General features: G+C 40.4%; 1 protein-coding gene and 1 non-coding gene across 3 annotated transcripts in view; one reads left to right on the top strand and one right to left on the bottom strand.

The window, feature by feature from the left end:
- The window catches only part of adamts7.L (ADAM metallopeptidase with thrombospondin type 1 motif 7 L homeolog), a 58,452-nt gene extending 50,636 nt beyond the window's left edge, over positions 1–7,816 (bottom strand). For both annotated transcript variants that reach the window (XM_018253357.2, XM_041586924.1), the window contains exon 1: positions 7,406–7,816. In XM_018253357.2, the coding sequence (XP_018108846.1) occupies positions 7,406–7,463 (58 nt within the window). In that variant the 5' untranslated portion in view covers positions 7,464–7,816. The remainder of the gene's footprint in view (positions 1–7,405) is intronic.
- Positions 7,817–14,820: 7,004 nt separating this feature from the next.
- Positions 14,821–14,893, top strand: trnak-cuu. Its single transcript has one exon. It is a non-coding gene; the product is annotated as a tRNA-Lys (tRNA).
- The last annotated feature ends 216 nt before the right edge of the window (positions 14,894–15,109 follow it).

Genomic DNA, 15,109 nt, shown 5'->3' with positions numbered 1-15,109 from the left:
CAGATAGTGTGTAAACAGGAGTTTTTACATAAGATTCAGGAAAAACGTATGTCACAGCTGAACAAGGACAACAATGGTGGATACATAATTTATCAACACCATACATCTAGCTGCTCCATGAGTGATGATCCTTTTGTCAGTTTCAAGTAGAAAATATATAACAACAACGGAACATTCATTCTTCAAAAATCCCACTCCACTTTCTATTTACCACTGTGCCTTCAAAACAGAACTCATGATGGGTCAGTCATAACAGGTTCTGACTTTCAGCCTATTCACATACTGTAAAATCTTGCATTTTAATTATATCCCCTTTAATGAACCAGTAACCTCATATTTAAAGTTGCTACATTCCTCTGCTTCCACAGCTCAAATATTTCCCTCTCTGATGCATACTACCAGTCTAAAATTCAAATATCCAAGACTTTTTGCAAGCCAATTCATGTGACCTCTAATTAACAGCAATTTCAGACTCAAAATTCAGAAATGCCTAACTCTGCATACCATCACACAATTCCTACTCATAGACCATTACTATTATTCAAAGTCTCTAATTCTCACAAACCTATATTATATTTCTAATGACTTTGTTTCACCCAATACATAAATCCCACAATGTCCCTTAAAGTCTTTACAACACAACACAAAAGTAACCACTTAGCAAACCAATCCTTTACAACTAGTTAAAAAAATTAAAATAGAGCTTAAAAAGGCCACCAGAATGAAATTCTGCCACTAAACTTTGCATATAAATCAATAAAAACTGGCCAAATTTCACTGTCTGTGGTGAGCTCTAGCCTTATAGGTAATGCATATAATGTATTAGTCTAAACAGAATGCAAGTCCAACTGATCCAATTATATGAAGCCTGATATGTGCAAATGATCATCTAGGTGAAATATGTGCCATTTGCATATTTGAAAACCTACATTCATTTATGAAACAAAACACCTTTTAGTTGATACAAAGACGGATCCATGTTATGAAACTTTGCAAATGTTAACCAGAGTTAACCATGTGTCTATAGGTACAAAAGTTAATAACACTTAAACACATGTTCAGAAAGTTCTTAGATATGTTCAGAAAGTTCTTATCCGCATACATCAATACGGGGTGTGTCATGAATTCAAGCAATCATATGAAAACTCCGATTTATTGTCATATTGCTATTGTGTCCAATCTGCTTTGTGGTCTCCATCTCTCTCTATTATCTACACTCTTTGCTCTTCATCAGAAACATAACAGAATGTAAGTCCATCACTTACATATGTGGTTCAATACATTCTTCCATTTTACTCCACAACTAGTTCATGCTTAGTAAACAGCTTCAAAATACCATGCCACAGCTTATACCTATGAACGACATGCCAGGGCCTACTCAAAAGCACTTTACCCAAAGTAAATTTACATTCTACTTTCATCTTTTACAATTACAATAAAGAAATCAGAGGTCCACTGAGAAGCCATCTCTCCCACCCCCAGCTGCAGCCTTTGTAAGACTTTTTTTTATAAACAGCAACTCACTATATGGAGGGATTTACAATGGACTGGTCATTTGTTCTGATTGTGCTCAGATGAACCAGAAAGTAGAATGTAATTTTCCTTTAATTTGCAGTTTTTGCCCTGTTTTGTCTAAGAAATAAAAAAAAACAGCAACAGATATTTCCTACTCCAAACAATAGGCAAAACATTTAGCACAAGCTCTAATTACTGAACTAATGTTGAAAAAGGGGTTATACTGACCTTTGAAAGCAAATTACACAGAAATTGTGAGCTTGGCACTAGCTAGATGAAATTAAATATATATGTTTGTGTAAATATTCTGACTCAGTCACTAGGCAACATCAGTAAACCCACTATGAGTACATCATAAAACAAATGTTATGGAAGAGCCTGTGGTCTTTATGACTGACCTTTGTTTTCTTTGGTACTCAATAGTACACCGGTATTACCTCTTTCACTGTGTCTGGTGTGGTGACATTGTTCATCACTTTATTCCCATATGTGTTGAATAAATGTGTTTCCATTAGTCCAATGTTGAAAAATAAAAGGCACAATCTATGGACTGGGTGTTCTTGGCTGCTATAAAGTATGTGTCCCTTGGATACGATAGCTCACCCTGCAGTTAGACTCCATCGCCCTCCCCCATAAGGCCTGTAATTAGTAGGAATCCCTGTCACATCTGCAGCTGCCTCTCACATCTGTACCAGGCTCATCTGCCTGAGAAGGGCCAGCTGCCAGCTGAATTCTGTCACATCTATAATTCACACGTTTCTCTGTAATCCCATGTGTCCTTGGCTATAAACATACGGTTAAACACAGTGTACATATCTGAATTTGGCTACCACAAATATTCCATATTGTAAACTCTAGCGAGCAGAGAACTCTTCCTGTTCTCTCATGGCAGGCTTATTTTTCACATTCCGTCAGTCTTAAAGGGCACCTGTTGTCAAAAAATATTATTCCCAACCAAAGGTGAGGGCTAGTAATATGCGGGTTGAGCTTTTCTGGACTTGCCCCCGCCCGCAACCTGATCTCCCAACACCTGCGCACGACTTTTGGGTCTCTTTTATAGACCCGCCCCGTCGATGACATCACAAAAGTGGCGTCGCGAGAGGCACACGTCTATAAAAACTCAACCCGGAAGTCAGAAGCCGGCATTTGCAAGGTCACGGGTGGGGAGAGCAGTAAGAAGAGCTCAACCCGCACCCGCCCGTGACCTGGAAAAGAGCATGCAAGGTCGGCCCAAACGCGCCCAACCCGTGGGTCCCGCAGGTATCAGGCTGGCCTGCACATCACTAGTGTGAGCTAATTGAGCCTGTACTCCTGGTGGGGGTAACAGTAGCTTTTTTTTAAAAAAAAAAATTGCCCCACGCCAGCATTAGGACACTGTGTGTGTAGTGACAAAGAAAATTCTGAAACTCATCTTAGAATGCTTCCTACTGATGGCAATGGGAAGTGCTACATGTAGTTATTCACAGGCAAACATAAACATACATTGGCTCATTTCTGAACAACAACAGCTGTCAGTTAGAAGTGACTTAGAGGTATCCTCAGTGTGTTATAGTAATACTGAGCAGTGCTTACATCCTATCTTCCCTGTTTAGACTGTCAAAAGCAGATAAGGGGACTTCTGAGTTCTGGTTATGACTGGTTATGGCCAGGGCTGATGCAGAGCACAGAGCAACCATACCCAGTGTTTAACTAATGCTCCTAAAAAAAGCTTTTTAAAAATTAATGTTATCTTATAACATGGGGTAAATATGGGAGCATTCCTTTAATCTTTACTGCACTGTGGAATATAATGAGCAGGGGTCCAAGTAGATTCCTATGTTATGGGAAGTGAATATGTAGACTAGACTTTCTTCATCAGTTTTAAATGAGACCCAGATTCAATCTGGGAGTCGATGTCATGACACAGTATTTGGTTTTGAATGTATTCTTTATCTGGCCTTCAACTCTCAACAGCATGGTAACATACTGCTGATCCCAAACACATGGCTTTAAAAAACACTCAGTTTCACAATCCACGTTGCTTCCTATAATGGAGACCAAAGCTGCACTGCGTTTAATAGATGGGGATGTACACGCCCATTGTAAATGGGGACAAATTGATCTAAACCCCTTTTAATATACAACGATACCAAGTACCTATAGTGATGGGTGAGTGGGTCCCTGCTTAGATATTACAGATACAGAGAGTGAAAGGAGATATAGCCTCTATTTAGATATTATGGATATAGAAAGTGACAAATAAGTGGGTCCCTGCAAAGATTTACAGATGCAGATAGTGACAGGTGTGTTGCTATTTGGATATTACAGGTACAGGTAGTGGAAGGCATAACAATGTATCAGCAGCCATGTGACCTGAGGGGGCCTGGTAAGGACTCACATCCTGCTTGCACCCGTGATCTCTCATCCTTGTGTTCACGGGTGTAGGCAGAAGGGACCGTGGTAACAGGGGAATAAAGGCACGTACGTGCCTAGGGTACAAAGCTTGGGGGGCACCAAGCACGTACCTTATATGCAGCCGTCCCCTAGTCTGGCAAATGTTTTCTCAGTGAAAAGGGCCAAGTGGGTGCTCTCTGAAGTCAACACATGCCCTTGGTATTGCATGGTAGTGCACACCCTCTGTTGCGTAAGCGCACCCGCTGTAGCGCCAACACACATGTCCTCAGTTGCTCACACCCGCAGCTGGGGGCTAAGTGGCCGGCTGGGTGCCCCAGGCACTGCGTGGTAACGCATTGTGGAGGGGGGGATAGGAGAAAGCAAAGTTACTCCACTGGTGGGAGGTTGGTGGGTCACTGCTCAGATAATATAGATGCAGATAGTTGCAGACGAGTGGGTCAGTGCTGAGATATCGCAGGTACAGATACTGACAAATGTACTCAGGTATTGCAGGTACAGAATGTGACAATTCATTTGTCAAAGAGTGAAGTTAGAGATCTCACAGTCCTCTAGAGTGAAATTCTGCCATTCTCCATTCATTTTTATGGGATGATTTTTATCAATGAGTATTTATCAATGGGTGAAAGTGAAAGTTCATCCTTTGATAAAAACACTTTTCGAAATCCCATAGAAATGAATGGAGAGTGGCAGAATGTACACAGTAGAGGACTGTGAGATCTCTAACTTCACTCTTTGATAAATATACCCCAGTGAGTCCCTGATGAGATACTACAGGTACTATACTGCCAGTGGTAGCTCAATGGGTCCCTGTTCAGATTTACATGTACAGAGAATTGCAATCGCTCATATATAACAGGTTCAGAAGGAATCTAAGGAGTCTAAGTTACCAATGTATATGGTGTGTATTGTATCCAAATTCCAGAACCCACCAGCACACCCTGGCCTCTCCAGCATAAGTTGGCCCGGTGCACAGTCAGAAGGGATCGGCAACCCCAATTGTAGTAAGCGTAATAAAAGAAGAACTGGCACTCAGAGCTCGATGCAAGCGGGCAAAGCCCTGCGTGTTTATTACTTTGCCCGCTTGCATCGAGCTCTGAGTGCCAGTTCTTCTTTTATTACGTGTATTGTATCCACCCAGTGGGCTGAGAGAAGAAAAGCTTTGTGAGGCTTGCATCTGAATGGGGTACAGTTATCCAGAGAATGTATGAAACAAAGGTGGCCGGTACCACAATGCTAAAGAATCCACAAAACCTCCTGTATTTACTCATTCATGTCTTATTGTTTAACGTGTGGATAAGGACTATAAACATTTACTATATGTACTGTGCCAGATCCTCATGGTGCAGCAGCCAGACATACAAATATGTATGTATATTTTTATAGTGCTATTTATGTACGTAGCACTTCTCAGTAGAACAATAAATTCATAGAGCAAATAGGTCATTACAGTAATAAATACAGATAAATACAAAGTACAGTTGCATCAAAGGGGTTGTTCAACTTTACAGAAACCTTTAGTATGTTAATGCATGGTTACTGGAGTAATTTAGACAATAGCAACCAGATTGCTGCTGAATAAAAAGCTAAACAACTAAAAACCCACAAATAATAAAAAATGAAAAAAATGGCAAATAGTCTCAGATTATTACTCTCTAGATCAGAGATCCCCAACCAGTAGCTCTTGAGCAACATGTTGCTCTCCAAACCCTTGGATGTTGCTCTCAGTGTCCTCAAAGCAGGCGATTATTTTTGAATTCCAGTCCACATAGGGGCTACCAAATAGCCAATCACAGCCTTTATTTGGTACTCAATGGACTTTTACATGCTTCTGTTGCTCCCCAACTCTTTTTACATTTGAAAAAAGGTTGGGGACCCCTGCTCTACATCATGCTAAACGTTAACTGAAAGGTGAACAACCCTTTTAAAGACTAAGTATTTTGAATACAAGAGGAAGGAGGTCCCTGCCGTGGAGCTTACAATCTAAGAGGAACAAGTGTTATTATATGCAGTGTATCTCTATAAAGACAGGCAACTGCATCCACACACAAATCAGCATACAGAATGATGTCTCTGCAAAGCACAGGATTCATACAATGTGCAGAGGTACCTACAGCGCCATATTCAATTACAAAGACCATAGCACCAGAAAAAGACAGAACGTGCATTAGGGAGACAGAATCTGGAGAATAGGAACTGTATTGTGCTAATTGCAGTCAGATTATACTGATGAAAGATACTTTCCTTGGAACAAAGTATTACTTTATCCCACCCACCCACACAGCACTGTATATCTGATGTGTGCCTTGAGGTTAAATACTGTAACATGCTTATTACAAGGCATTTGTAGTGTACTGTGACCTGAGTAATCAAATGTACATGTACAGAGCAATGCATGGTTAGATCCATTCTGCTGCTGCTGCTGCTGCATGCCTGTGCTGTTGGGCTGTGCGGTGCCTGGATAATGAAACAAGCGTGTGAGTTCTAAGAGGCCAGTGAGCGCTGAAAGGGCTGATTAGGTTCAGTGCCAAAGCATAGTGTGGGCAGCGCCTAAATACAGCAGGGATCTCAAGCTTTTAACTCTTTATATCAACTAAGCTCTGTCTGTGGGTTACTTCTGGTTGCTTTGTAACTTTCTATTACTAGTAAACTAATATCACAGTGCCAAATTTAGGGAGAATAAGCTTTTAGTCTGTTCAAGGCTCTTCTTCAAGCTTATATGCCCCGTAAAGTTACAGATCTTTAACAAATATCTGCAATAATAGTCACCCTGCTATATTCATGGAGTATCCAGGGCAGGTAATAAACATTAACCCTAAATTATCTGAATGACCTTCATGCTGTCGCCTTATCCAATGCTTTGTGTTCCTGGAGGGTAAGGGAGGACAGTCCTACAGTTTGGGAACCTGTGCTTTATGATAAAAGAACAAAGGGTGCTATACTTATTGGGGGTTCTTTTATCAGTCTGTATTTAAATTGCAACAGTTTATATCACCATAGCTTGTTTGTACCTACTTATGTAAGCATTTTCATTATTTATAATTTATTATTATTTCTAGGTCACTGGTGCCCAGGGTTGCCACCTTTTCTGGAAAAAAATACTGGCCTTCCTTTATATTTATCATTTTTCCCTATTAATAACATTGGATCGACCAGTATTTTTACTGGCCAGGTAGCAACCCTACTGGTGCCATGTGTGCATAACTCACAGTTATTATGGAACTTATAGAACTTAGGATAAATATGCTTGCCCTGGGCACAGATATTACTGGTGGAAGAGACATTTCTGTTGATTTCAGACAATTAGATTTGTTATAAAACAAATAATTTACAAAATACCACTGATAAATACAAATATTAGACTGCAACTCGCTGACAAAATGTACCAATGGCCTTCTGGTAGCACAGTGTTTGATTAGATGTATGAGGGGTCATTCAAAGAGTCGTCCCAACGTACAAGGGCTAATGCAGGCACCATTGGAGAAGGGAGATCACTAACCTGAAAGCACCACGTCCTGGAAGCCAAGGCAGGAGAGAAAGCAAATCAGGAGCCACATCTTGCAGACTGGTCAGGCAGTGTCATTGAAGGACTGTGGGGCTGTTCTCTGTGGATGTCACTAAGTGCTGCAGGGGTTACTGTGTGCAGATCCCCTGTGCTTTGTTAGTAGTACAGACTGTGTTGCTGCTGTGTCTTGAATGCAAAGTCTGAGGAGCTGCATGGAGCAATTGTGTTCTTAGTGTGTCCCTTCTTTTGTCATAAAGCCAATGCCCCTGCCATAGCGTCTGCTGACAGATTAGCCCAGTATGGTGGTCCAGTATCTTAGGAACTGACCAACTCTTTGTCTATTGTCATCTGTTTCTTGTACAGCACTAAACTTCACAGTACCCCCCCTCCCACTGGATCCCCCATCTCTCCTCCCCTTGCACTGCCCCTTTTTCCTGCTTTCCACCCTCCCAATCTCTGCTGCTGTCTTTCCATCCTTTCATCTGGCATCTCCCTTGTCTTGCACAGATCTGGCACTGTTCTCCTATAAAGAAATCACTTTGCCTTCTATTAACATTTCATGCAATCACCCCATTCCGTACTGCCCCTTGGCTTCAATTATTCACAGAGTGGGAAGATCTCAGCAGCCGGTGCTATTGTATCACTGTCGCTCTTTAGCGCTGGGAAAATCAGTTGCCTCTGGCTTCTGGAAACCGGGCTGTGAGCTCTGCTGCCACATAGCGGTCAACTAGATAACTGCACCTTATGAGTTATTGCATTCCCTTGCCAAAGGAATACTGCAAACAGATGACTGGCCACATTTAAAGATGAAATGCTGTTATTTCTTTTTTTGCAGTGGAGAACAAAGGGGAAATAATTATTACCAGTATTTCCATGAAAACATGCTGCCAAAAACATGTGGTTTTACAGCTCTGCTCATTGTCTTTGCAACTAGCTGCAACCTGTTGCATTGTTGCTGTCATTAGATTCTATGTGACTTATCTTCTATGTAAATTAACAATGTGCATATAAATTAACACAATTTCACTTGTTAGAATGTGTGGCTTTTAGCAATGGAGTTAATCGCTCAACTCGCAACAATGTAATTAATGATGTCATGTCCGATAAATTGATTCAAAAAGCCGTACGGCACATTAGAGTGCTATGCCTATGACTACGTATTGTGGATACGAAACGCATCAGGATGTTTGATGTTTTTAACAAGTTGAAGTTCATTACTTTTAACTTAAGAGTGGATACAGAGTGCTCGTCAACTTCATCTGTCATTAGATTCATATTTCGAAACACAGCAAATAATAAGTCTGATTAAGAGAAAATAATTCTGCAGCTGGCCATCCTTATAAATAAGAGTGCATCATGGATTGGTACTTTGTCACAAATGCACCATGATGCTCCTTAAGGTGGCGGTTCACCTTTACTTTAGTTTACTTTAACTTTTAGTATGCTATAGAATGGCCATTTCTAAGCAACTTTTCAATTGGTCTTCATTATTTATTTTTTTATAATTTTTCCATTGTTTTCTTCTTTCTGCTTTAAAACTGGGGTCACTGACCCCATCTAAAAAGCAAATGTATTGTTAATGCTACTTTATATATCTCAATAGCAGCAATGGTCCAGGACTTTAAATTTGTCACCGGAGGTTACCATCTTGGAAAGTGTCTGTGACACTCACATGCTCAGTGGGCTCTGAGCAGCTGTTGAAAAGCTAAGCTTAGGGGTCGTCACAGGTTGGCCAGTGATATAAGATGATGCTACAGGGCTGATTATTACATTCTGATGATAGTTGCACTGGTTTCTGTGCTGCCATGCAATAATTATCTGTATTAATTATTAATCAGCCTTATATTGAGACATTTATATTCTATGTGTTCTGTATATTTTAAGTCGGTCTCTAAGCTCAGTAACTGACAGTAGCACAGAGAGTGTGTAGTGAATCAGCAGAAAAGACGATGGGGAGCTACTGGGGCATCTTTGGAGGTGCAGATCTGCAATGCTAAAGGGTTGTGGTTGCCTTGGGCAAGTATAGGATCACAAAACATAATGTACAATATTTATAGCCTACTTCTTTAGTTAAGCGTTAGTTCTTCTTTAAAGCCTTGTCTATCACAGTCCCCAAGGCACTGGGGACACTTCCAACACAGGAAATATTAATGAAACATGATCCCAAAATGCACATCACTAAGGGAGCAAGTTCCAATTTGGAAAATCCCTGTGTTTTGGTTGTACATCCACAGTTGTCCTGTGTTATGCCACTAACCACTGGAGTCCATAGAAAGAAATTGACAGAGATTAGTGTGGTTTGAACACTGTTACTGAGTATAGCTGATTTTTAACAGGAGTGGTGTATCAATCATGAGGCAAGATGTATCTCATCTTAAACAGAGCTGGCATGTGAAGTTCATGCTACAGTGATGCAAGAACAAGTTTTATGGCTCAGTTTTATGCATAGGAGATGCAATTGAAAGCATTGCAAACATTTAAATGGCATAATAAAAAGTAAACTGAGCAATAGTATAGCAGCAGGTAAGTAGAACTTGGCAGAACTGGGAACCCTTTTGTGGGTAACACTCCCAGAGTTGTATTGACCTGCACTGATGAAGTTGAACACAAAAGTTTTACTATAGCTGGAAAGTATACCATGTTCATTAAAAGGAACTACCTTAAATCAGTCCTTGCAGAATTTACTACATGCACAAAAGTGGGTTTATAAATTTAGCACATGCTTTTTATATATTCTTTATAAATAAATTGCCAAAGTTTCAGTCTGTAGCTTCTGGAGCTGCATCAAGGCATGTACTGTAAGTGTGAGTTACATGTGAATTGTATGTGTGTGCGCAGGTATATAAGTTGCTTGCTTTTGTTAAGGAATTCTCTATAGACCTGGTAGTGAAAGTTAAATTGCATGTTCTATAAGTATCTATGGTGGTGGTAAATGCATCCCTCTTCCAAGGTGAGCAACTTTTCAGAGTTACTGACTATGTAAAGGAAAATAATATACAAGATAAACCCCCTGATAAGCATATTTGGACAGTACCTTGCAAAAAAAAAAGGGCTAATCGACATTGGGGATCAGAGAAGGATTTAAGGTTTGGGTAACCAGATCTAGCGTTTAACAGAAGGTACTTACAAAAATACTCACTGTTGGACAGAACACATTTAAATACATCTCTATGTCCATTTTTATTGTCTATGCTACCCCTGTTGGTTAAGAATAAACTGGCAGCTTCTTTTGTGATCCTGCATTCGCTTGTAATATGAGACTGGGACACGTTCTTTTTAGGGAACCCCATTGGAAGAGGTAAGCACTAGGCTGTCATATGAAGAATTGGTTTTGGTGACATCTCAGTGGCGACAGAATCTGATAATGTGTGAATGTAAGGAATGAAGGAGGGGCAGAGACAGTCAGAGCTGGCATTTGGTATATGTGCCTTGGTAAGGAAAATTGTTATGCACTAACTCACTCTGCTCCGTTTAGAAACAGATTACATTTCCCACTACTAAGTATTTATTTCCCTTCAAAGTTATTAAAGGCTCATTTAACCTTAAAGGGATACTGTCATGGGAAAAAAAAATTTTTTCAAAATGAATCAGTTAATAGTGCTGCTCCAGCAGAATTCTGCTCTGAAATCCATTTCTCAAAAGAGCAAACAGATTTTTTTATATTCAATTTTGAAATCTGACATGGGGCTAGACATTTTGTCAATTTCCCAGCTGCCCCAAGTCATGTGACTTGTGCTCTGATAAATTTCAATCACTCTTTACTGCTGTACTGCAAGTTGGAGTGATATCTCCCCCCCCTCCCTTTTCCCCCCCAGCAGCCAAACAAAAGAACAATGGGAAGGTAACCAGATAACAGCTCCCTAACACAAGATAACAGCTGCCTGGTAGATCTAAGAACAACAATCAATAGTAAAAACCCATGTCCCACTGAGACACATTCAGTTACATTGAGAAGGAAAAACAGCAGCCTGCCAGAAAGTATTTCTCTCCTGAAGTGCAGGCACAAGTCACATGACATGGGGCAGCTGGGTAATTGACAAAATGTCTAGCCCCATGTCAGATTTCAAAATTGAATATATAAAAATCTGTTTGCTCTTTTGAGAAATGGATTTCAGTGCAGAATTCTGCTGGAGCAGCACTATTAACTGATCCATTTTGAAATTTTTTTTTTTCCCATGACAGTATCCCTTTAATGTTCCCTGTTGGATCAAGTTGACAAAGGGGCCTGTCCCCGAAAACGTTGCACAACTGCATAATAAAATTGCAAGGGCTTGCCCTGCTACCGCAACTCCTGTGTGCCAGTGAAATTCTTCTTACCCTTGTTGTGAGGTGGCCGATTCCTCTATCGCTGGGCACCAGGATAAGAATCTTTGGGTTTGTGTGGTGTGCGGCTTCTCCAAAGATCTTCTGGATCGAGTTTAGTACAGGTGAATGTTTGCTGGTTCTGTGGAACCTCTTGTAAAGGCTATACATATTTAAGGGGTTGCTTCAGCTAATGTTAAGCCTGGAGTTTACCTATTATTGTCCACCTTTATGCTGACAACATCCCAGTGATAGGGTGCTGCTGGTCCTCCTGCCACCTTTACCAGCTAATGTTATGCCTTAGTTTACGTATTACTGGCCACCTTTTCACTGACAATAATCATCAGGGGTGCTTCTGGACCTCCTTCCTCTAATTTTTTCCCCAAATAGGCACCTGAGGGCCACCCCCTTAAACTGCCATCCTAGGCACAAGTCCTTGAGTGCGCATATGGTAAATACAGCCTGGAAGATAACATTTCTGGCAATGCCTTGCACTGATTGTCGTTACAGCCCCTTTAACATCCTTTCCCATGGGTTTTCTAATTAAATGTGTCCACCCTGTGTGTCTAGCAACTACTTAATCTCTAGGTGACATCAACCTAATCTCTATGTATTAGTAGTGACATCTAGTGGTAAAAACTTGATGGTCTAGTGTATAATTGTGCAAAATATGTTTCCTAAATAATGGTAATATATGACATCAAATGATGGAGTTTAAAGGGGTTGTTCACCTTCCAAACAATAGAAAAATAGAAAGTTATTGAAAAAAAGTCTATTTCTGGTGAACTATCTGAAAACAACTGAACTGAGAAAAATGTTGGAAGAGGAACACCCCCCCTTTAATCCCTTCCATTCAAGTGGTGGGCTATTCCATCTATGCCATACTTTGCCATGTAAGCAAACACATATATAGATCCATAAATGTAGATTCTATGGCTCCAGTTCTATGATTTGTCTTTGCAGCTGTGGTATATTTTCATAGTCTTTGGCACTAAAAGGGTTGGTCCGCTATAGATATATGAAAACATTATGATAATGTTATCAATGCATTGGGCAATAACAGATACTTACATATATTTTGTTTGCAGGAACAGGCACAGCTCTCAGAAGCTAGCCATACAGAGAAGTGTTAGACTGGGTCCCCTCGGCCCCACCAGAGCAACCCACTCTCACGTCAACTGGGGACAGTGCTAAATAATTCAAAGAGTATACAGGTTTAGGGTGGAAATAAGAAAGGTCTAAATTGAATGTTTTTAGACTGGGGCCCACAAGGACTGGGGCACAAGAAGAGATCCTCTGATAATTTGGCAGACCAGTCTGACCCTGTACACAGGCTGATAATGCCACTCCTGACCAAATCAGCAGCTTATTGGTCCATCCATAGGGTCAGAATGGCTGCCTCCCCAGACTTGGCCAGATATCAGTCGGGCTGTCTGAAAAATGCTGTTGGGCAAGACCACATCTGACAATTTCCACAAGAGATTGCTGTATTCCTCAAAAACCACAAGGTTTTGAGGGGAATAAAACAGATAAAATATATATAGTACAGTATTTCAAAATAAATTATGATATTTTTAGTGAACTTGCTATGTTCGAATATAACCGCATGTGAATAAAAAATCATGCACCACCATCAGGAGTTAATATTTAACCAGTGTAAAAGTTTTTAACTTAAGTGGTGCTAGAGGTATTTTCAGCTATAGTCCTTATTTATATATGCAAGTTTTGACACCTGTGATGTTTAGAGCTATAGTTGCACAGAAGCCCACACTCAGATCCTAGTGTGTCTGGCAGGTGTTTATACTTACAAGAAGTAAGTTGATAATGGCGTATGTAATTTGAGCGTCTTAGTCCGCTTTCATTCTTCTTAAAACTTTAGTGGGTAAAAAAACATGTGTGGAAGCATTATAAAAATGTTAATAAATAATTCAAAATTGCACTCACAAGCATTCCTTCAATAAAATCGCTTTAAAATGTGGCATTCCGATCTATTGTTCTGAGTCCTTTGCGTAACTGAACCGTCCGATGCTTTCACCTTAGTCCAGTGTAGTTTCCTCGGGTCACCAGGCTGCCGCTTCCACACGCTTGTCCTATTGATGCACCACATCTGGTCATGGATGCGTTTTCTATTCATAAGTCTGTACAAGCCAAGCCCCATGTGATGTGATTGCTGGCCCAGGGACCAAGGGATTGGTATAAACTGATTTGGCCCATCACCTGATTAGCACAATGGTGTATGGCCAACTCTACTTGTGGAGGTTGCGGAGGTTGTGCAGTTACAAACTCAACTATAGTATAGACTGGATAATTAGCAGCCACTGTAGAGAAGTAATTCACTGTCACAAATTGATATTGAAGTATAAGTAGATATATAGTCAAAAGTGAGAAGACAAGATAATAAGTACTAAAGCGATAAGGCACAAACAAGGTTCCGCAGAACTATATCAGTTTTTATTGATTTTTATAGAATTTTATACAGAACACTAAATGGTTTTATATAACGAATAAATGGTGTTTTTACTGTTAAGTGAAATAGGGCCCGGCCTTATCCTTTCTGTATATAACGCACATGCACTTCTGATTGTGTAAGCCTATGATTAAGGGATCCATTCGCGAAACGCGTAAGGCGATTGTTATCCATTGATATTACTAAACCCTGTCACTGCTGCTGGCACCCAGGAGGTATAAAATGCCATGTAGGACATTGACTGGTTAGTAGTTTCAGTATATGCTTATGAAATTTGTCTAATTTGTAAATTGTAAAGAATGTACTGTGGGGCCCATGAGCTGGACACATCACTATAGTTATAGAGTGAAAGCCCATAAACAGACCCTGTGGTGATGGTGCCCAGTGTGCTTATATCAGCCCTGCAGTAGAGCACAGTAATTATTAGTGTCAATTAGGGAATGGAAATCTGTCGATTATGACAAATGCCACTAGTTATTGAGATGGTGAGAGGTTGTTTGGGCTTCCACGTACTTGAATTTTGAATCCCAGTTGGAATAGACGTATTATGAGGGGAAAGAGTCGATCGAAATAAGAACTAACAATATTTGGCTCCAAAAGTAATTCTAAGTAACCAACGTGCAAACAATTTCTCAACAGCGCCCGGCTAGCTCAGTCGGTAGAGCATGAGACTCTTAATCTCAGGGTCGTGGGTTCGAGCCCCACGTTGGGCGCATTGTTTTCCTTTTCGGAATGGTGACATAAATATTTCCAAACGATTAGTATATTTATTTCCAAACGCTGTTAATACTTGGACCTATTACGGCAGTGTATGAAACGAAACACTTTGGGATGTAACTTAGCACTCGTTCTACGGTAACGAGAACATATCGCATTTATATACAGCTTTGTCCTGACGCATGCAGCGTCTATCTGCCTAGACTTATTCT

Source organism: Xenopus laevis, chromosome 3L (genome assembly GCF_017654675.1).
Source record: "Xenopus laevis strain J_2021 chromosome 3L, Xenopus_laevis_v10.1, whole genome shotgun sequence".
Classification (NCBI taxonomy): domain Eukaryota; kingdom Metazoa; phylum Chordata; class Amphibia; order Anura; family Pipidae; genus Xenopus; species Xenopus laevis.
This window is presented reverse-complemented; position numbering and strand designations above follow the sequence as displayed.